The sequence below is a fragment of the Triturus cristatus genome, chromosome 4_2 (genome assembly GCF_964204655.1).
Source record: "Triturus cristatus chromosome 4_2, aTriCri1.1, whole genome shotgun sequence".
Taxonomy (NCBI): Eukaryota; Metazoa; Chordata; class Amphibia; order Caudata; family Salamandridae; genus Triturus; species Triturus cristatus.
The window spans coordinates 182,284,347-182,306,150 of NC_140586.1; the positions used below are offsets into that span (position 1 = coordinate 182,284,347).

The following is a 21,804-nucleotide window of genomic DNA, read 5'->3' on the forward strand; positions in this document are numbered from 1 at the left end:
CTGAAGTTCTTGGAAGGCTGTGAGAACCTCTTGAAAGTCTTTGAGAACTTTTTGTGAGCCACTGAGCATCTTGCAGACATCTGAAAAGTTCTTGTAGGTCACTTAACTTTTTGGATGTCTCTGAGAATTTCCTCCAGTTGTTGTGAGACGGTTTTATTGGTTTCCGAATTTCTTGCAGGTCTCTGTGATACTCCTCATTTTGAGGTCTGGAGAAAGCCTTGTTAAGTGAGGTGATGCACCTTAGGTATCTACTCTGCCCAGTTTCATGCCTAGTGTGTTACCATAGCTCTATCTCTGCCCACGCACCATGCTTACAGTCTGTTTGCTCCTACCAGAGGCCGCCATGACGGAACCAGAACCCGAGACTCCCGCATTGGCAGAGGAAGATGAGTTGGACGGGAAGCTGAATTATAAGCCCCCACCACCGAAGTCTTTGCAGGAGATTCAAGAGCTGGACAAGGATGATGAGAGTCTGGCCAAGTACAAGAAGACGCTGCTGGGTGACGGACCTGTGGCAGTTGGTACGTGATTGTGGCCTTAGGGGTGAGGCCTTTGGGTGTGAAGGAAGGAAGGGGACTGGGGCCCTGGATGTGAGAATAGTGGGTGTACGAAAATATTGCCCTATAAAAATATTGTAGCCAAAATATTGACTACCACAATATTCTAAAAGTAAGTGTAAGTGGGTGCAACTTTGTAGTAGTAGATACTCTGTCTATGATATTTTTGCAGGCTGACCTTTAAATGACAATATTCTGGTAGAATGCTACCTAGGACACTTGGTATGCAGTGAGGGCATTGGAATAAGGTCCTGGGTATGAATGAAGGGGACTAGGCCCTAAATACCAGGGGAAGAGTTTTGGGACGGGCAGGCCAAGTACAAGAAGACCCCGTAGGCCGGTAAGCAGCTATGACCCACTTTGTGGGCCCCCACATAGGGGTTTCAGTTCCTCTGCAAGAGGGAAGTGCGTCTCAGAAGTGCAGGCCAAGTACAAAAGGTGCTGTTCTGTAATGCACCTGTGGTGTTAAGGAGGTGGCCGTGGAAACTGGTATGGAAGTCCTTGGGTATGATGCATGGGAGTGAGGGTGGGGTCCCAGGGCCATAATAAGAGGAACATGCAGGGCGAGGGGTTGGCCAATTGCAAGGACACGCCCCTGGGCAATCCGTCTGTTGAAGTGAGTGAGCAGCATTGGAATGGAATCCTGGGTATGGAGGAAGAGGGAGTTGAAACCCTAGAAACAAAGGAAAGGACGTTAGGGAAGCAGCCCCAAGTACCAGATGCAAACCAGTTCATTATCTGATCCCTCCATTGACATGCACACAAATTACAATTAGATGCCAGGTAAATTGCATTTTACTCTAAGAAGTCAATATAGCATTTTTAACTACAATGGGTCAATCATTTTGTATAAGATATTTAGGACACTGTGTTTCTGTCAGCGAATATTTTGTTTACAGTATTCTGGTACTATAGAGTGTAGCAACAACACAGTATAGAGGGGGGGGGGGGGGGACCAGGAGCTAATTAGAAATGGAAGGTCCAATACCGATGCTCCCAAAGAATCACATAGAAATCACTACGGGTTAACTGTTCCTATGAGAAAGGAGGCTACCTATTCTGGTTGCGTAGCTAAAGATACTAGAGTGTGGTCTTGTTTTGCAATCGCGGTTGGATCTAGATGAAGGTGGGGGAATTTCTCCTTTTAGAAATAGTGCCCTCGCACACCCTTGCGGGTGTCATGCTTCATCATCGGGCGTTTGCTCCTTGTGGGGGTGGCGCTGCTGTCCCCCACTGTCCCCGCAAGAGTGCTCTTTGTCGGAGATCTTTTAGGAGAGACGCCGCAGTTGTGCATGTGGGTGTGCGGGCCTAAAAAGTGTGTGAATTAGTTAAAATTACCTCCACGGTTTATTCAGGGGTCCAGATGGTAAGATTAAAAAACAAAGGATAAGGAGAACATCTTTCAAACAAATGTAGTAGAGTGATGAGTATTATCCTGCTGCTCTCTTATCCGTGGGTGTGAGTGAAGGTGAAATTAGGTCAACATGTTTCACGCTTAGTGTTGGTCCCTAATGGATCCCGGTGTGCTTCTTCAGGACCGTGAATTGAAATAGAAATTTTAAAATAGGAATTAGAGAAGGCGACACCCTATATTCTTATGGTACCTAGAGTTAGGTGTGTGGTGGTGGGGATCTCTTGTTTGTCTTGGAAGAAAGCTCTCAGTCTGACCTTCTGCAAGGAACTGATGTAATTCTTGATGTAGTCTAAACGAGTCCTCACAGGGGTCGGAACGAAACCCAGGCCCTTCTCCAAGAGCCTAGATTCGTCCTCGGCCAGGGGTCTGGAGGACAGGTTGACCACTAGTGTTTCTGTCCTGATGTCTTGCTCTGTAGTGTCATCGGTTCTGGCTCCTGCCAGTGCACATTCTTGGGTCCTCCACCTCTTCCTCTGCTCCTCTCTCTGTTGTAAAAAGGGGCATTTGGGAATTGGTGGTATTGTTGTGTCTGAAGAATATGTCCTGGTGGTACATTCCACATCGGCTGGGGTCCCATCCACTGTCCTGGTTATAGTTGTGGTTGAAATGGATGGGGTGGGAAGTTCTGAAATAGGGGGTGGTGGTTGATGTCCCCGAGCCCCTCTAGAATGTGGTGTGTAATTCCTGCCCTCATAGCTGGAATCGCTGCTCATAGAGCCTGACCTTCTGGAGAGATCGCTGCTGCCGTCATCTGATGAGGTCTTGTGATTCTGGAAGACGTAGTCATCTTTAGTGTAGGGATACATCTTCTTCTGATCGAATCGTTTGACATCCTTCTGGAGTTTGGTGATCTTTTGTTTGCTGAGGAACTCCTTATGTTTGTTCATCTCCTCATTTATCTCTGCCAGTCGGCATTTGAACGCTGAGACTGAGATGCCGGCTTTCAATCCATTCTCTGCTATAGTGATCTGAATCAAAAGTTCGTCTGACAAGCGTTTGGCCGTATTGATTATAAGTACAAGCCAATCTTGTGTACATTTCCACGTTATTTTAGACCATTTTCTGCGGAAGTTTATATCTTATAAGAAGATCCTTGGTGTGAGTTTAACCAAGAGCCCCAGGGGGCTATGTTAGCCCGTAAGTATTCGGTCCTTATTGTCCCGTGTAGGCACGTTTTTATCTGTTGCTTGTAGGGCTTTCCAGTCTTCGTTCTTACTCCCTGTTTCTATACTCCCATCCACTGACAGGAGTGAAGGTGCCCCTTAGAATTTCTGCCAGCGTATTGTCATCAAAGCTAAGGCCCGGGTTGTCCATTTTCTGATGTTTGTTCGTGTCTATAGGGATACCCTCTAGTAATTGTGTAGGGGTATGCAATGTCACTAGAAAGGTTCAGTAGAAAAAAGGGGGGGGGGGAAATAGAGAGTAGTAATGACCCATGGCTAGATGCCGTACTAAGTCACAACACAATGTAGAGAGGGGGGGACCGGGAGCTAATTAGAAATGGAAGGTCCAGTACCGATGCTCCCAGAGAATCACGTAGAAATCAATAAGGGGTAACTGTTCCTATGAGAGAGGAGGCAACCTATTCTGGTTGCGTAGCTAAAGATACTAGAGTGTGGTCTCGTTTTGCAATCGCGGTTGGATCTAGATGAAGGTGGAGGAATTTCTCCTTTTCGAAATAGTGCCCTCACACACCCTTGCGGGTGTCATGCTTCATCATCGGGGGTTTTCTCTTTGTGGGGGTGGCGCTGCTGTCCCCCACGGGCCCCGCAAGAGGGCTCTTTGTCGGAGATCTTTTAGGAGAGACGCCGCAGTTGTGCATGTTGGTGTGTGGGCATAAAAAGTGTGTGAATTAGTTAAAATTACCTCCACGGTTTATTCAGGGGTCCAGATGGTAAGATTAAAAAACAAAGGATAAGGAGAACCACTTTCAAACAAATGTAGTAGAGGGATGAGTATTATCCTGCTGCTCTCTTATCTGTGAGTGTGAGTGAAGGTGAAATTAGGTCGACATGTTTCGCGCTTAGTGTTGGTCCCTAATGGATCCCGGTGCGCTTCTTCAGGACCGTGCTGTGAAAAAGAAATTTAAAATAGGAATTAGAGAAGGCGACGCCCTATATTCCTATGGTACCTAGAGTTAGGTGTGTGTGCGTCTGAGCGCCTAATGGAACTTCTGAATCGCGTTCCTGTTTCCAACCTGGTGAAGAGACCATCAAGTAGAGACAAACATGTAGAGATGTTGTGAATAGAGTCATTCACTTCAGATGGAATGCTGTCAACTTTTAGGCGTTCACATAGACGGAAATTCATTGAGGCATGCTGGGTGTAACGTGCCCCTGCCATCATTTTTCAACATAACCGTGCGTGGCAAAATAACTGCACTACTAATGGCCTGTGCAGTATCACATTCACAGGTGGTGTGTCACCTATACCTGGTTAGGCAAAGCCGGAGGTGACTGGTATCATGCATGTGTTACCATTCAGGTGAGCCCCATGGCGTTTGAGACGATGTCTATAACGTGTTCATCAAGTCACGGCATCGCTCCCATGGTGCTTGTGGCAGTCCTTTAACCTTAAAAGATAAGAATTACCTCTCTCGAGTGTCTAGCAAGTGCACGAAATTGCATGAAAATCGTTATAAGACGCGGTGTGGCACATACAACAGTAGCAAACATATGTAGTATCATACCTCTATTTGAAAGGATTGGCATTGCCGGTGGATGTGAAGAAGTATACCTGCAAATTAATTAATAGTGGTCAGCTCGCAAGGCAAAAAGCGCACGCTTGTCAAATCCGGGGTCCGTCATAGTCGGCAAGAAAATACTCACTATTCTCGTCCTTCATTACAGCCCATTACCTGCCCCACCGCTCATAGGTTCGCCTTTCTTAAAGGAACAGTTACCCCTTAGTGATTTCTCCTATAGAGTGTAGGCCTGGCAGCATAAGATCTAATGCCATGACAGATGGTCTGATTGAGGTAAGACACAAGACAAACGTATGCATACTATAACAGAAAAGAGGAAAGTCCCAGCGATGTTACCCAATGGGGTACAACACTTACCTTTGCCCCCCGTTAGCCATCTGCTTCACCGACCCCAGCTGCAGCCGTCGGTACCCCTTAGAAATAAATGTCAAGGGCACGCCATTTTATTTTGTAACAGTTTTGTGGCAGAGTGGGAGGTTAATTAGTTCAACCCTCTCTCTATCGAACTAACCAGGTTCTCTTCAGCTATGTTTCCCAAAAGCAACATTCTAAAGGAAACTCGATTCAACAGACTCCTTCCTTGAACCCTGCACAGGCGCCTCTGGGTTTTGAAACCTTTTTCAGCCTCATGGAGTCACTGGTGGCTCTGTCCGGCACCAGGGCTCGTGCCTGGCATCTTCACCAGAAACGACACAGCAGCGTCATGTAAAGCAGCCGCGTCACTGTCGTAATTTTGAGCGCTTCCACAGATCCAGAATAAAAAAGACGTGGCATTTTCTCTGTTATTTCGCGCAAGAACCACACTCCACGCTGTTACTTGAAGCGTAAAAGGCCATTTTATTAGGACAAGGTTGCAATCCTTAGACTTTATTCGACAGTACATAACTGCAATAAATATACTTTCACCCATCCCATACCGACTCATTCTCCTTTCATCCATTCTCAAAACCATCTCACCTGTTAGACTCTTCCCCCATTCACTCTGTGACCTCCTTCCTCTCCCCATTCTCACCTTCACTTGCCCTCCAAGCATCCTCTGTGTAATTACTTTCATTGGTCATTGCTTCCCGCGCCCGCTATCAGTCACCTGTGTACCGTTCTCCCCCCTGAGGGGTGGATCCGCCGGTATGTGACTACCCACCCCTCCAAAGTATCGCCAACCAGGGAAACCCCCGAAGGGCGGTTCCCTGCCCCACCCCAAGTTCTAGTGCACCTTTCGCCTCCAACCAGTCTACCTTGCGGCACCCTGTGGACGACCCACCATCCCCTAAACCTGCGTCCCGTATAAAGTTCGCTTTTGCCGGGACACCCCAGACTGCGAAAGATGCACCTTATCTAAGTAGGACTACCTGTCCCTCCAGGTTGCGTGCACCCAACGCCTCCCCCACCCCTCAAGACACCAGGTGGAGGACCATCCACCCTTGAAACCGGTGTCAATAAGCAGCATTTACCGGACAAACCCAGTCCGTGACAAAAATGTACCATTGCAAACCACCACTTGTCTCCCTTCCCTCCATCTCCGTAACTGCGCACCGTCCCCCTTGTAATCCTGCTCCATCACCCTCAAACTCCCTTCTTGGCAAGGCCCCATCGGTGGATGACCATCCACCCGTACAGCCAGTGTCCGTTGTAATCCAGTAACCTACCAAGCCAATCCCCCATCCATGAAAAGCGTCCCAGCCCCAAACAAGACCACCTGTGTCTCTTCCAATAGTCCCATTACCTGCGGGCCATTCCCCTGTCAGCATGTTCGACAGCCCTCAAAGTCCATCCTCTGCAAGGCCCCATCGGTGGCCGACCATCCACCCATAAAGCCCGTGTCCCTTGCAAACAAGTTACATTTCCAGGGCAATCCCCATCCCTGAAAAATGCTCCATCCCCAAACCAAACCAAAACCGCCCCATGTCCCCTCAACAGTCCCCATTACCTGTGGGCTATTAGTTGTTAAGTATGCTCAACAGCCCCCCAAAAATTCCCTCCTCTGCAAGGCACCATCGGTGGATGACCATCCACCCTTACTCCAGTGTCCCATGTAAACAAGTAACATTTCCAGGACCATCCCCATCCATGAGTGCCCCATCCCCAACCAGGCCACCAGTTTCCCCTCGAACCGTCTTATTCACTGCAGACCATTTCCTTGTAAGCATGCTAGACGTCCCCAGAGACCATTCATTGCAAGGCACAGTGCTACCCCATAACCAACTTTCCCAATTCCTGGTCATTGAACCATATCCCCTGCCATGCATCTTGGATTAAAACCAGACCTGCCATTTTCCTGAGCACCTTCTCTCCAACGCATTTGCTTGTATTTGAGCAAGTTCCCATATCGTATGACCCAGTCACTCTCACTGGCCGCAAACGCTCACCCTGAGTCAATTCTACTGTTCCCCCTTCCATCATCAAACATCCCCATGACTGCGTTCCCTGCCTGATGACATCCGTACACCCGCTATGTCGCCCCCGTTGCTGCCCAACGTTCTGGAGAATGTCCGCCTGTCCAGGCGACCACATTGGATCCCAGGCCACTCTCACTACCTGCAGTAGAAAAAAAATGATTAGCCCCGTAAGGAGCAAGTCCCTTTCCCTTCCATCACCAGTCTCTCCAAAACCCCGCCTAAACCCCTTCTTTACCTATAACGGCACCACCCTACTATACTGCCAACTCCCCACTCTCCGACTCCCTCCCCCCCCCCCCCCACCCCCAAACAGCCCTCCTGTGCCAGCCCTCCGGCGTAAAAATCGTACCTCTCCTTAAAGGAGCCGCTCCCTGTCGGCCCAGCCCTCAAACGAAACTTAAATAGCCTGTAGCACCATTACACTACCTTCCGCATATGGCAACCCCAATTCCCCAGCCATAGGCCTCCCTTCTCTTGCCCCAATCACTAGTGCCTCATTCCCCCTCCTCGCTTTCCCCAGCTCCGTTGCCACCCGCTCTACTTCCCCCCCTCCCCACCGCTGTAGCCGACAACAACTCAAAACCTCCCAATTGCCCTTTCCCGGGCTACTACCCTCATTCTCAACTACGCCTCAAGCTCCAACGCTGCCCCATTTCGAAAAAACGTCGAGCCCCTGTTTCCACCCAGACAAGCCAGGCACTAACCGACCGTCACCACAGCCACTGCACCCGCGTCTGCTGCCCCCACCGGCACCATGTCATCGCGTCTCCTGCGTCCTGCACTACCATACTCCCAGATGACCCTGAAGAAATCGCCCTATTATCAGTGGTGTTACGACACGACCACCGTGTGCTGGCTCCTTACTCCAGACACGCAACACATCTTCCCCCCCATAACTAAACTGCGTCCTGTAAGCCAGAATCCCTGCTTCCAAATTATTGCCTGCTACAACCCAGGTGACCATCTCATACCCAAACGCATCTTGCAGTGCCCGAAGGCCCCTGACCCTGTCTGGTTCCCCCAAGCAGTGGCCCAAGCCTTCTCCATCTCGTCAGCTCCCCGTCCGGCGCAACCCCTCAGCCCCCTTTACTGCGATGCCTACCGAAAGGTGATTATCTTATCAAGCAGCCGACAAACTACTTCTACCAGTCCCCACTCCCCAGGCAAGTCCCTGCCTGTAAAAACACCGCCCCCATCAAGCCTCGCGACGCTCACGCTCCTGGTATTGAGACCCCAGCCCCCACAGTTCTCCAAGACCTCAGCCCCCACCCAGTGTGCACATTCAGTCAGGCCATCCCGCTACCTCTGCATATTTGCTCTGTCTAACAGCTGCCCTCGCACCCAGCAACATCCCCCCCCACCCGGAGACCTACCCTTACTCCCAGTCCTCAAATGCTCCCTGTGCAGGTGGACTTTTGCCCCCAGGTCTCTCATACTAAAAAGAGGGGGGGGGCATCTATGACGGCCACCCACGACTCTCAGTGCTCCTGCTTGCCGCAGCCACTGATTCCTCTTGTGAGTCAACTAGTGCCATGGACCCATGGCCTCCAACTAATCGAGAAGGACCTCCAGGCCCCTGCCTACCCCCAAGGCTTCTCCCCCCTTCTACCAGTGCGGCCCAGCCCGCCCCGGGAATGACTCTGTCCTTTCCACGTCGTTGTCCAACCGACACGGGAGCCCTCACCAGTCGCCCCCTTCCCCCGTGACCTGTCCGTTAGAAAAAATTCCCCCGAAAAATCCTGCACCCCCCCCCCTCCTGGTCCACCCCTCGTCTGATCACTTGCCCAGCCACGTAAGTGGCGAGAAAAAATTCTCCTGCCTGCCTTCCCAGCTGTGGGTAGCGGCTGAATATTGCGTTGAAGAAAAGACCACCCCCAGTTGCTACGGTCGGGCTTACCTTAACCCTTCTCCCACCGTTCCAGCCCAGCGCACAACCCCATCCGTCTTATAATACCCCCAGCCGTCCCCGGGCCTCACACCTCCATATGCTCCCCCCTGTGTTCGAAACCGATATCCACAACCTGCGTCAATTGGCACCCCCGGCTCAAAAGTCACCCTTCAAGCATGGCAAAGAGCCGTTAAACACAGCAAATAGGGACAAGCCACCCTTCGTTTGCCAGCCGTCTGTTCGCCTGATATCACCATCGGCCGTTCGAAACCCAAAACCTTTTCCTCGCGTGGCCCCAAGGTTCCCATCGTCTGACGTACGCCGCCTCCTTGCGCGTAACACCCCCGAACTCCCCAGCTGACCAGCTGTGCGTCATTTGGGCCCTGGGTTCCCCAGGCCCCCAGCATTGTCCCAACCTTACTGAAGGAAATACCATTGCATACACTTATACATGAGCACCCGGTGACAACCAGGGCGTGAACACCTAATCTTCCACGTACAACTCCAAGACTTTAACCCCCAATTCATGTACCTGAGTGTCCGTCCGGGACCTCCTCTTCCAGAACGAAGCTGCCATCCCCCTTGGAGCTCTGTCTTAAGCCGCACTCGCCTGAAACAAATAACAAAATGGACTGGTTACCTGAAACTCGCCCCCCCCCCCGCCGCACCCCCCAGGCAACACCCCCACTCCAAGGCCCCATCGGACATCCTCCTTCCATCGCACTGTATCTGGCACGCCAAATTCCCCTCCGTCGCACACCGTCACATTCCTCCATCTTCACCCCCAACACCATCCTTGCCACCCTTCACACAGCACATACTCAGAACTTAGTAATATTTACAAGGTTGTATTGCTGCATGCGCAAATCTCTCGAAGGAGGGCAGGCCGCCGCGGACCCCCCTACTGCTTCTGGCCAGCGTCTCGAGGCCGTTGTGCGTCCCGCTGGCATCACCCCTTATCTGCCGGCCTTATTCGCCGGTCATGGATCCCCCCCCCCCACTCGGTCGCGCCAACTAAGTGGGTCCCCAGCACCACCGGGCCTCGTGCCGTGCTGCCAGTCCCTCACCCGGACTCTGATAACCCCATCCCCTACTGCCTGCAGCTCCCCGCCTCCCCCTAGGCCCACCCCCTACACCTCCTTCCCTAGCAGCGGCACCTATGCCATGCCCTGCCTCGCTGCTCCTACACTGCCACCTGACTCCCGCCCCCCCCAAAAAACCTATGCTGGACCCTGGGCCTAGCCGTGGGAAAGCCGCCGGGGTGGGCCCATTGCCCACTACCATGAGTAGGCTCCACACCTGCTGGGGTAAGCCGCAATCAACTATCAATGCCACCCCCCCACCCAAAACCCCGTACCTCTGAACCCACTTGGGCAATGTGCAGAGCCCGTTTTGCATATTTATATCGCGCGAACTCGCCCCCAAGGTATTGGAGCGCTTTCCATAGCACCTTATCTGCATTACACATTCAGGCACGGGGAGATTAAGAGATTTGCCCAGAATCACAGGGTGAGGGCGTGACCACGAGGCTCAAACCCGGGCTTACTGCACCTGAGGCGGCAGTGCAGCAGACCGACGGAAAAACCAGATCCCCTTTCCGGGAAGCAGAAAGAGGAGGGGTCCCGCCTCTGCCCCCCAGACCCCGTCATACCCCCGCGTGAAGAAACCGGAGCGCTCCCACCAAGCCGGGCGACACCTGCATACCCCGTCTCACTCCCGCCCTGGGCCGCCTGACAAGATCGCGCCGCTGTGAGTGCCGTCCCCGAGCCCGCCCCCTCCCGCATGAACCCTGACAGCACGCACGCGACACACGGCAGCTGTGCCCGCCTTCAGAGCCCCCCCTGCCCCCGAGCAGCCCGGACAACCATGACATGGCAGTCCCCTACCTGAAACGGCCGGTCGCGTCTGCCATCCAGCACACGTAATCCACCCTCCAGGGCACGCGAGGCCATCCCGGCCCACACGCCTGATAACGCCCCAGGACGTAAGATATCCACCCGGCCGGGCCATCCAAGACCTCATGCCGCGCAAACCTCCGCCGCATAGATGACACCGTGTCTCCCCGCCCGCTGTGGCAAATTCCCTTTTCTCAACCATGCCTACCAGTGCCAGACCCCCCCCCCCCCCCCCGCCGCCGATCGACCAATCGGCAGGTGGCCTAACACTGCCTAACTACACAAACTTTTATTTCCCCCCGGTGCTGCTCAGGTGTCAGGAAGAGGCCGGATCCTCCTCTCCTGACACCTATATACCCTCCCAACTCCCGCCCCCCTCCTTCCTTCCTATGATCCCACCCCCACCTTGTCCTTCCGGTCGTTGCGCGAATACCCCGGGGGAAGACTGGTCTGCGACCTTCACTTCCCCCGGGGGCCACATTCCACCGTTTCTTGTATATGTAACGTTCCATATTTGAAGACCAATACCCCCTTTTGCGTCTTCGTCGTCCCAGTGGATTTGAATGCGAGTCCTGACTCCGAGTAAGGCAACCTTTTCCATAAGTGGGAGTAAGGCTGTCCTGTTTTAACCCTTTTGAATTTAGTGGCTTGCCCTTCTTCTCTTCCTGCACTCCAGTCCTAGCCCCCTCTACCCTTAACACAGCCCCTCACCACATGCCGGATCTTTTTTTTTCATCCATGGATGAAAACCTGACATTTCACAGCTTTTATTTCCTGTTTATAATGTTTGTCACGTTTTTCTTGCAGTATGTTTTCCTTGTTTCACCTGCTTTGCATTGGCAGGATGTATCAGGTTGTGCATATCTGCATATCTCACATCATCCAACTATTCCCATAGGCATATATGAGACTGTCACTCCGTGTGGCCTACAAAGAGGCCACGGATTGGGTGTGCATGCAGTCTGCACGCCTCTATGAACTACTGACACACTGAGAATCTCACACTGCATTCTGCCTCGGCTTCAACTATCTCAACCTTGCCACATCATAAACACCGATCCCTAATTTAAACTCCGACGCCCACAGATCACTCAGTTCAAAGTATGCAGTACACAACAGTTGTGTGTTGCACGAAACAAAAACTACTTCCTGGTTGGGGGGGGGGGGGGGCGACGACGACGACAATTCCTCTTAGGGAATGCAAGATGAAGTAACACGTGACTGCATGCATAAAGCACTCTCAACGGATACCATCTCTGGGTGATGAAGAGGGCTTGGAGTCAACAAATACTTGGACAGACTGTCAGAGGGCTATAATTAGCATTTATATAGTGCACAACCTGCCATAAACTGCACTTACCGAGAAAGGATGGGGCTCCACAGGTGAAAATGCTGAAGGTCGGGTTTTCGTGCTGGGGTCCTCTGCCTCTTCAGTTGGTGGAGGTGTGAGGCAAGGGGTCAGTACAGAAATACCACTTAGGCGTGCATGTGTTGGGATGGAAGAGCATCAGTGGACTGGGGCTCTGCGCATGCACGTAAAAAACCTAAAATACCTGTGAAATCTGCGGTGGGATCGAGGTGCACTGTAGAGTCGTACATGGCTGTGCTAGGTGCTCCAAACTAACATACTAGGGAGGCCTGCAATCAAAATCTAATGTGTCTTGGGAATGAAATGTGTGGAGGACCACCTTCGCCTGCTGGCTGTATATTAAGGCTGAGATGCAATGGCAGAGCTGAGCCTGTGTACTTAGTGCTCGAGGGCGGGAACACCAGCGAGTGCTACTCGTCATAAGTGATGAGCTTAGAGGGAGCTGCGTGTAGATCTGGTGCGGGTAGTAAAGGTCCTTCAGGACAAAGGTGCATCAGTGAAGTTTGTGTAGTGATGCGAATAACTCATATAGAGGCCTGCATCTGGAAGAATTACATCAGGATCAAAGGCCATGCAGGTCAAGATAGTGGTGCAAGGTGCATCACCTGTTCGGTTTGATGTGACTAGGCCAAAGTAAGGGAGGCCCTATGCGGCTGGACTAATATACGTTAGAGGAACAGATCAATAAAGGCCCTCAGGTCAGGGCTGAGGCGGCTCAGCAGAACGGAGGGAAGGGCCAGCCATTGGGAACTGCGGGTCAGGAGAGCGCAGTGCAGGCAGTGGTGTGGAAATGTGCTGATGGCCTGGAATTAGTGAAATACACATTGCAGGTTTATTGGACTGCGCCGGGAGACAGTTTGCAGCTGTCAGGGAGAGGTGCATCATTAGAGCTCAGCGGTGCCTTCCTACATTGTTTTACCGGTGTTGTAGTGGTCCCTAAGCTGGACTGCAGCTTTAGTGGGCCATATAAGACCAGCGCGCCTCCTCCTGGACCCTGGCAGTCTCTGAAATAACTTCAGTTGGTGCAGTCCAGACTGGGCTTCTCCCACTTCAGGGCCCTGTGCATTGCACCCGCTGCATCGCTGGTAGCTACGCCCCGGCATTTGTGACCTTTATCTAATCATCATTTAGAGTCTAATGAGGTCAGGATAAAAGTATTACACCATGTAAGTGACCTATCTAACACATAGTGGACAGACAGATCCACTGAAGAAAGAGGTAGCTACACACACCCCTCAGTAATACAACAGGCAGGTGCCCTTAGCCAAAGTATGAGTTGTTAATTTGATACATTCCATGCCAAACATTTTGGGAGAGAAAAAAGAATGTGTTTGTTAAAATCTTTGCCGTTGTTTGCTAACAGTGGAATACATTTAAAACAAAAAAAGATTCCTGACATCACCCCCAATGATAATGTCGGGAGTACATCAGATTCCAGCATATGAACCCGGGCAATCACCATTAGGAGACCACATACCTACCCTAATACACAGACACACAACCTTCATCATATGAAAACACACCAACATCATAGACCTGCACAACCAACATCATATGCCAACAAATTCAGATCATACCTACCCACCATCTCAAAAGACTACACAACCTTTTCATACATCAGTTCAGCTGCCAGCACTTGCCCACACACCCACGATCAGGTGACCACCCACCCACATATATACAGAAAAACATCCACCAACACATGATTACTATCCAACACAAATGTACCTGTCATTCCATCCATGCATTCACCATCTTATATCAACACTACCAACATCGTACACAAACACATTCCCATCATACAACTATACCATCATACATCCAGAGAACCAACATGTTATGCCAACATATCGCATCCAACAATGACCCATCATCACACATCCACAAAGCCACTATCATACACCCACACAAGTTCAGCAAAGTGGAGGATGGCAAGGGAGACGGGGTCAGGTTACCTAACAGTGCAGCAACAGTGGGCATTGTCTGAGCACCGGCAGTTTTTTTTTTGGGCCCTCAAAACGGGTCCGAAAAAAAAAAAATTAAGAACGGACTACCTTTAGTAGCCACGAAAATAGAGCCCGATAGAGACCCGTTTCGAGGGCCCCCAAAAAAAACTGCCGGTGCTCAGACCCGGACAGACCCGGCCCACTTAAAGCCCTGAGCCCGTCTCATTTATGCCTTCCAGCTTGGTGTTACAGGCCTATGTGTTTGGAAGTTCTTCATTTGAGCAGGCTCCATCTCAGCATACCGTCTCCGTGTGTTCCAAGCAAATGCAGGGGGGGGGGTGATTTGTGCTGCATTGCATGGCCATGGCATGGCGGCCTGCCATATTCGGCTTTACAAACACTTAATGGAGGTCGCCTGGGCCCTTCTTCCATTTTGGCCAGGATCCTGAAGAACCTGTTGTAGGTATTAACAAATGTAATCCAGGCGAAGAGAAAAAAAGGCATCTAGCACCATCTAGTGGTATAGTTACGTAGGCTCTCTTGTTATCAATGAAGGTAAACATCAATTAAAATTGCTTTAGTAGTGTGGGGCCGTGAAAAACACCGCACCTGGGGCCCGATGGCCACTCCCCGTGATAGCTTTGGCTTGGTCTGACGCTTCATCGGCAGGCGTGCCTCGGCTCTGAGTCTGTCTCCTCTCAAGGTTCAGACAGCAAGTCCGCTCAGCATTTTGGGTGGATTGCCACAATATCGATTGTGACCAGGACTTTTAGTGGGATGAAAAAAACCGGGGAGTGTCTCAAAGGGGCGTGGCCAATGTAATTAAGGGCGTGAATTAAAACAGTACGTTAAAAATCTCTGTTTAGCATAGTGTGCCGCCCGACATGTATTTTATTGTTTCTGTCATTGCATCCAGATTTGTGATACAAGTAACATCATACCTACAACAGGTGAGGACTATTGGCTTTGTCAATGGTTGTTAGTTACATAAGATACATAAGCATCAACTATGGCTTTTATAGAATATTGAAAAAGCTTCCACTTAAAGCCTGGTGACACCACCACATTGTTGCTGCTCTTGCGTTTCAAAAAGAGAAGGGAAATTGTTGTACATGTGTTAGACATATAGGTGCGCTCGTTAGAGCAGATGCAGACTGTCTTCAATGTTAGCTGGGTCACGTGTTATGTCCAGCCAATCACAAGTGGCGGTTACGTCAGCAAAGGGGGAGTTACGAGGGTTTGTTCATTAAGCCCGCGCTGCTGCGGTTAGCGGATCGTGGGCCTCTGTATTCAATAAACATAAGTTGTAACGCACCCAGATTCCATCCTTTATTCATGTTACAACAGAAATCCAGAGAGAACATGACTCTCAAGGATTTCCCTTCCCCTACAACGCTCAGCTGGCATGACATCATGCCGTAACTTCTCCACTAGTGAGAAGTGAGCAGTGTGAGCACGCGCACATCGGTGTGCCTTCTGTCTCGAAACGGGTCTCTAGTGGGCTCTGTTTTGTGCCCTGGCACTTTTTTTCCGGACTGCAGTGACAGCAGACTGTCACTGCAGTCGAGAAAAAAATGGACCGCCTGTGCCAGCGCACAAAACCGAGCCCAATAGAGACCCGTTTCGAGGTCCCCTTTAAAAAACTGCCGGTGCTCAGCACCGGTGAGACCCGGCCTACTTAAAGCCCTGATTGTGGCATTCAGCTTACTTTCACCCCTCTGTGTTTGGTAAACTGTACCATAGTGCCAATATCGGCAAATGTAGTCACATAACACATATCATTCATCAATAAACCACACAACACTTTTGTAAGTGGAGAAATATTGCTGCAGGTTTATTAGCATAACCAATATGCAAACATGGTGGGTTATCTTACGGGCGATCCCAGGGCAGGCCAACCCCTATGCCGCCTGCCCGTCTGATAAGCCTAAATTACACCGTGGCAGACGCCAATTGGTGCATACCAAATATTGGGAGGGGCCACCCCTCCCATTCGTGGACCACCAGTCCACTTGCATACTCACGCCCCCCCCCCCGAAAGAGGTGGGCGGAGCGTTCATGGCAGCCCCCGGTTGCTCAGACCCACAACCGCCCGTAGGACTAACGGGGCGCCGTCGTTCTTCCAGGGGACAACGCTAAGACATGCCTGGGTATCCTGGCTTAGCACCACGCTGTGCTGCTGCATGAAGTACCCCTTGGTATCTGCAGACTCTGGATCGCCCTGTAACTCCTCCTGCAACACAAAATAACAAGTTAGAAAACCTAACCCCCCCTCACTCCTTGTACCTCCTGCTGCCGGGTAAGCGGAGGGGTGGGCAAGGCGAGACGTCGAGGGACAAGAGGGCGAACATCCCGCAGGGGCAGCCTAAATACCCTTGTCCCCTCCCCCTTTCCCGGAAGTGGGTTAACCAGACGTCCTCCCTGGCCGTGGCCCAGGGACTAGACCGGTGCCTCCAGTGCCTTCCTGTGGCACTAAGGCGGCCGCCCTTTGAAGGGGGGCTGCTGCGCAACCCCCCGGGCAGCTTTGCATAGTGCCAATATCGGCAAATATAGTCACATAACACATATCATACATCAATAAACCACACAACACTTTTGTAAGTGGAGAAATATTGCTGCAGGTTTATTAGCATAACCAATATGCAAACATGGTGGGTTATCTTACGGGCGATCCCAGGGCAGGCCAACCCCTATGCTGCCTGCCCGTCTGATAAGCCTAAATTACACCGTGGCAGACGCCAATTGGTGCATACCAAATATTGGGAGGGGCCACCCCTCCCATTCGTGGACCACCAGTCCACTTGCATACTCACGCCCCCCCCCCCGAAAGAGGTGGGTGGAGCGTTCATGGCAGCCCCCGGTTGCTCAGACCCACAACCGCCCGTAGGACTAACGGGGCGCCGTCGTTCTTCCAGGGGACAACGGTAAGACATCCCTGGGTATCCTGGCTGAGCACCACGCTGTGCTGCTGCATGAAGTACCCCTTGGTATCTGCAGACTCTGGATCGCCCTGTAACTCCTCCACAGCTCTGGGGGTGGCCACCGTCACAACCAGGGCCCCCCACCAAGGTAGGCCTTATCACTTACAACATGCTAAATACCGGGCCTCTCCCAGGTACCGCCAAAACAAGTCTTGTCCCAAACAGGACCGAGGGCCAGCATGCCGCTTCTGGACAGGTGCCCCCATCCTTTTTACCTCCCCGTGGATTTTTGACTGATCTGCCTGAAACCAATGCTTAGGTGTTGAGTCAGTGTTAATATAGCCTGGCAGCAGAGCAAACCTATGACAAGCCACTCCTGCCAGGAAATGCCAATGCGGGTGGAGGCAAGAGTTGACAAGCCCGCCTTGCTTCCTCATTCACTCAGTTCTCTGAGTCTCACACTAGTCGGAGTGTGTCGTCGCATTCCGTTAGTCAACTCCCTGAGTGAAGCCTTGCCCTCCCCAAACTTCCACTAGTTTACCAGAAAGCACACTGGACAGAGTGAACCAGAGAGGAACCAAAGTATAAATACCTCTCTTCTTTGAATACTGGGAATGCCAAGTGTTCTTCCAACACATTGTAGCCCCCTTGAGTTTAACCCAGGCGTTTCCCCCAGACACCTGGACCATATCGCCCCGGTTGGAAGACAACTTCCACGACCTGCATCGCTGCCAACCAAGGCGATAAGGCGTGACAAATAGCACCTGTTGTTGTTACTCGACTCCATGGTACTTGTTTCTATGACCGCAAAACTGAACTGCTAAGTGGACCGGCCCGGATCTGCACCTGTGACCCGCGGTCGGACCCAAGCCCCATTCCGTTCTGACACTCCACCTGCCTGTGAACTTGTATCACAGGGCCGGCTATAGGCACCAGGACCCATGCCTGGCCATGCTGGAGGAGGAGCACACCTCTAAACGGTCTGCCAACCGGCTAACCCCTAACGTTGCAGTCCGGCAATTCGCTGACAACTTCCAAAGTGACTTGGCTTACTGAAGCAACTCGTAACCTGCCAGCCATAAAATCAATGTAACCTAACTATGGCTGCAAAATGTGCTCTGGTAGATGTCCGCATAAGTGCTCCATCCCCCCCATCCCAGCACAACAAGGCAACCCGCACTCTCTTGGGAATAGCTTGCACCCGCTCCAGCTGACAGAAAGTGCCTGTTCACGTGACGCCAACGGCCTGTGATGATAACTGACGGTATACCAGGATTAAGTTGAAACTTAACTGGTTCAACAGCTTAGTGCCCGTTGCACCATAACTGGTACGTCTTCGCCTAATCAGATTCTGGCCACAAGGCTTTAGACCTTGCCAGCTCCCCTCCCCGGTGAAATAAAGGAAGCTTTCCTGCTACCCTGTGAGCCGCTGCAGGAGCCGAAGATGGACAACTAGCCCCGCTAAACTAGACAGGGAGTGGTCCTGTAGAAGATGTTGAACCACCACCACCCCTATACCCCGCCTGTGAATCGGTAAGGTTTACTCTGCCAAATCTGCCTCCAAGCTCAGCAGAAACAACGAATAAGCAGGAGGCAGGATACGACGAAAGGTAGAGGGGTCCTTGGTTGTACTTGAAATTACATGCTGGCCAAATAGATGTACCCCTTGGACAGGTACCAAAGTCGCTTTGGATTTGCACCTCAGTCAGCACAACCTTTCATCCTGGCCCTATCTCCAACATGGCGTGTAGTTGAGCGTGCTGTAACCATAGGGGTCTGCTGACTCTGGCGGAGAAGTGACAAGAAGATGCCTGCTAACCTGCCCCCAACTCCCAGCACCCCCATGTGTGCGAGCTGACCACCGATGTCTGCAACGTTTGCCAATCCATATAATGCTTACTTCCCCTTGATCGAGATGGGGCAGTCCTGTCCAAGGAGTATGACTTCACCAATGCATCCTGCAAGTGTCTACGAATTGAGTACCTGAAAGTTCATAGGCCATGGTGATTTTAAACTAAAGCAGTTCTAACAGCATCAACAGGCATCCTCAGTTTACAATAGGAGTGTTGGAGTAAGGGGATCCCGAGAAAATAAAGATAAGACAGCATCCCATCTGACCAACCGTGGTGGGAACCACTCTTCTAGTACAAGTGGTCCCTGTTAACCTGGCACTGCCTGACCTAGGTACATGTTTCCTTTGCATGGCGGCCTGCCAGTGAGACAAACATCCAATCCCCAATACGTACCACTACCTGCCTACTCTACAATCTTGCCTGGCATTCCTGCATGCCCAGATCTACCAAGCGATAATGCTCTCCTCCGTCGCTTGACCCGACCACACTTCAAAAACCCACACAGCGAGAAGATACGGCCTGTGCCCTGCGCCAAAACTCTACGGAATCATCGTATGAGCCGGATGATGTGCGAACTCGCCACCAACCTCTATCAAAGCCTGCCCACCCCACAAGTATTTAGTCTCATTTTGCACCCGGGGGGGGCAGGGAGGGGCAGTCGTGTCTGGAGATGTGTGTATAGGAGGGCATGTGTCCTAGAGTACCTGTAGTTTGTGTACAAATGTCAGTACCTCAAGTACCTGGTGTGTTTAATACTGATAGCAGGTTTAACAACTCAATCCGAAACTGCATGCCGTCCATTTGCCCCACCGCACAGGGCTAGTTCACACCCCCGTCTAAAAACCATCTGTGACAAACAGGGAGATTAACGTCAGGCTAACCCCAATCTGACAAAGAAAGACCCACCACGCGGCTGTGCACAAAAACCACCCTCCTGTATCAAACAGACCCGATGGAAAGACAAAAAGAGCCTAACACTCTACACCCGCGGATAACCCAGCAAATAACCAATCGTTTAATGATCGAATAAATAACAACGGACATCCAGTCAGCATCTGAAGCCATAGCCATTTCAGAAGTGACCTGGGACCCCAAGGGCAAGGCCTCGGTGCAGGCCTCGGCACCTGTGGTGTGTGATATCTTTGCCCATTTTAGTGTGAGCCAGGGCCCGTGATGCCTACTTTCTTCATGGTCGAAAAAGCACACGTGAACTACCCTAGCTGCTCCTTGCCGCTGGGGCATGCTACCCTATGGAGCCCTTCCGAAGGACCCAGGAACTTAACATCACCCTCAACACTTGAGCTTAAAGATTGATGCTTAGCCTTGGTCCAAAGGCGGTGTGCACACCTTCCAACTGATCCCGTACACTGTGGTGCGAAGTCCCAGGAGGACCCGGCTAATATAACAGACACCAACAGAGCCGAGCGAGCCCTACGCAAGCTTCAAGGAATGCTAAAAAGTTAAAACTGATCTGCAGAGCTACCCAGCTTGCTCAGGCAAAGACTATAGTATTCGGACCGACCAGCAGCACACGCGCATATACTTGATGTCCCGATACTGTGAAGCCTAACTGATCACCATTCCTAGCGTTAATCTAACACGCATGGAGAAATACCTCTCGATTATACAAATGTAAATTTATGTGAACGTAAAGGTGTAGAAACGTTAAACATGAGCTCCAGTTGCATGACATACTGTGCACATGTCATTGCATCCCTATATTTACTACAAGAGGAGCACTACCTACAACAAGGCCATCTATTGGGTAATCCGGGCTTCTATTTCCTGATGTGAGATCGGCCACCATTATAGCTCAGTTGCATAGCCATCCGAGGGCTAGCTGCCCCCACCCTTGGCTCTTACGCTCCACCCAGAGTCCAAAACCACCAAATAAGACAGGAAAAAGGCCACTCCGCCTCAGTTGCCATTGCAACCAAGGCCCCAACACCAGATCCATTCATCCGCTGCGGCACGAAACACAATCACTCGACATCCCCTACTGAGGCCGGGCAACCCCACGAGTTGGGGCTGCAGATGCGCTGGTCCCGTGGACCCACCTTGGCTGCCCAACGCACAAAATTGCAGGGGAAAAATATTGACAGCAATTGAGGCTATCAACGCCCCCAAAACTGGCCTCAGGAGCGTGCCAGGCTACTGAATGGTCCCCTGCAACCTGAAACTTGTGTGATTCCTCCTATCAGCCAAGTCAGTTGAGCTCCCCCGAGATGCCTGAGCTCCTCTGTAATGCACCCCTGGGTCAAACCCTTCACAGGACCCGACCATAAGGTGAACCAAAGAAACTACCCCTAATACCTTCCACTGGCTCCCTCCATGATCGCCCCCACCAGCCTGCAGAGCGGTGGAATACAGGCGGGCTGTAAGTGAGGGAGCTGTGTCCTCCTAACTTTAAACCGCACAATCCAGATGTATGAGGTGGCCACCAGGGGTTGCCTTGTCTGCATCTCATAAAGCATAGCGAGCATCCAATCATTTCCTTTTTCCATTCTGGACGAGTACCTAATTTCAACGTCTAGGGGTGCGGAATGCCCATCTCGATGCCATTCCAAGGGCGTAATCTTTCATCCCGTGGCAACTTCCCAACTGTAGCCAACCAAAACGACACTACCAACTGAGCATTCCCAAAGTATTGTGGCACTGCCCACCAGAAATGCACTGAAGCACCCTTCACTGAGATAAGAAGCGCCATGCAAAGGCCGGGTTACTGGCACCAGGAAGCTGGAGGTGGGTGGGGGGGGCACCCCCCCCCCCCCCCTCTGTGCCCAGCACACTCGGTAGGCTAAGTACGAGGCCCTTCCCTCAGCAGTACCCTTAGCTCGTGGCAGGATCCCCCAGCGCATACG

The 21,804-nt window shown here is 51.5% G+C and overlaps 1 protein-coding gene across 7 annotated transcripts in view; it reads left to right on the forward strand.

The window, feature by feature from the left end:
* Positions 1 to 21,804, forward strand: part of ARHGDIB (Rho GDP dissociation inhibitor beta) — a 103,207-nt gene that overhangs the window by 14,618 nt on the left and 66,785 nt on the right. For all 7 annotated transcript variants that reach the window (XM_085601013.1, XM_085601012.1, XM_085601016.1 and 4 more), the window contains exon 2: positions 336 to 521. In XM_085601013.1, the coding sequence (XP_085457139.1) occupies positions 344 to 521 (178 nt within the window). In that variant the 5' untranslated portion in view covers positions 336 to 343. The remainder of the gene's footprint in view (positions 1 to 335; positions 522 to 21,804) is intronic.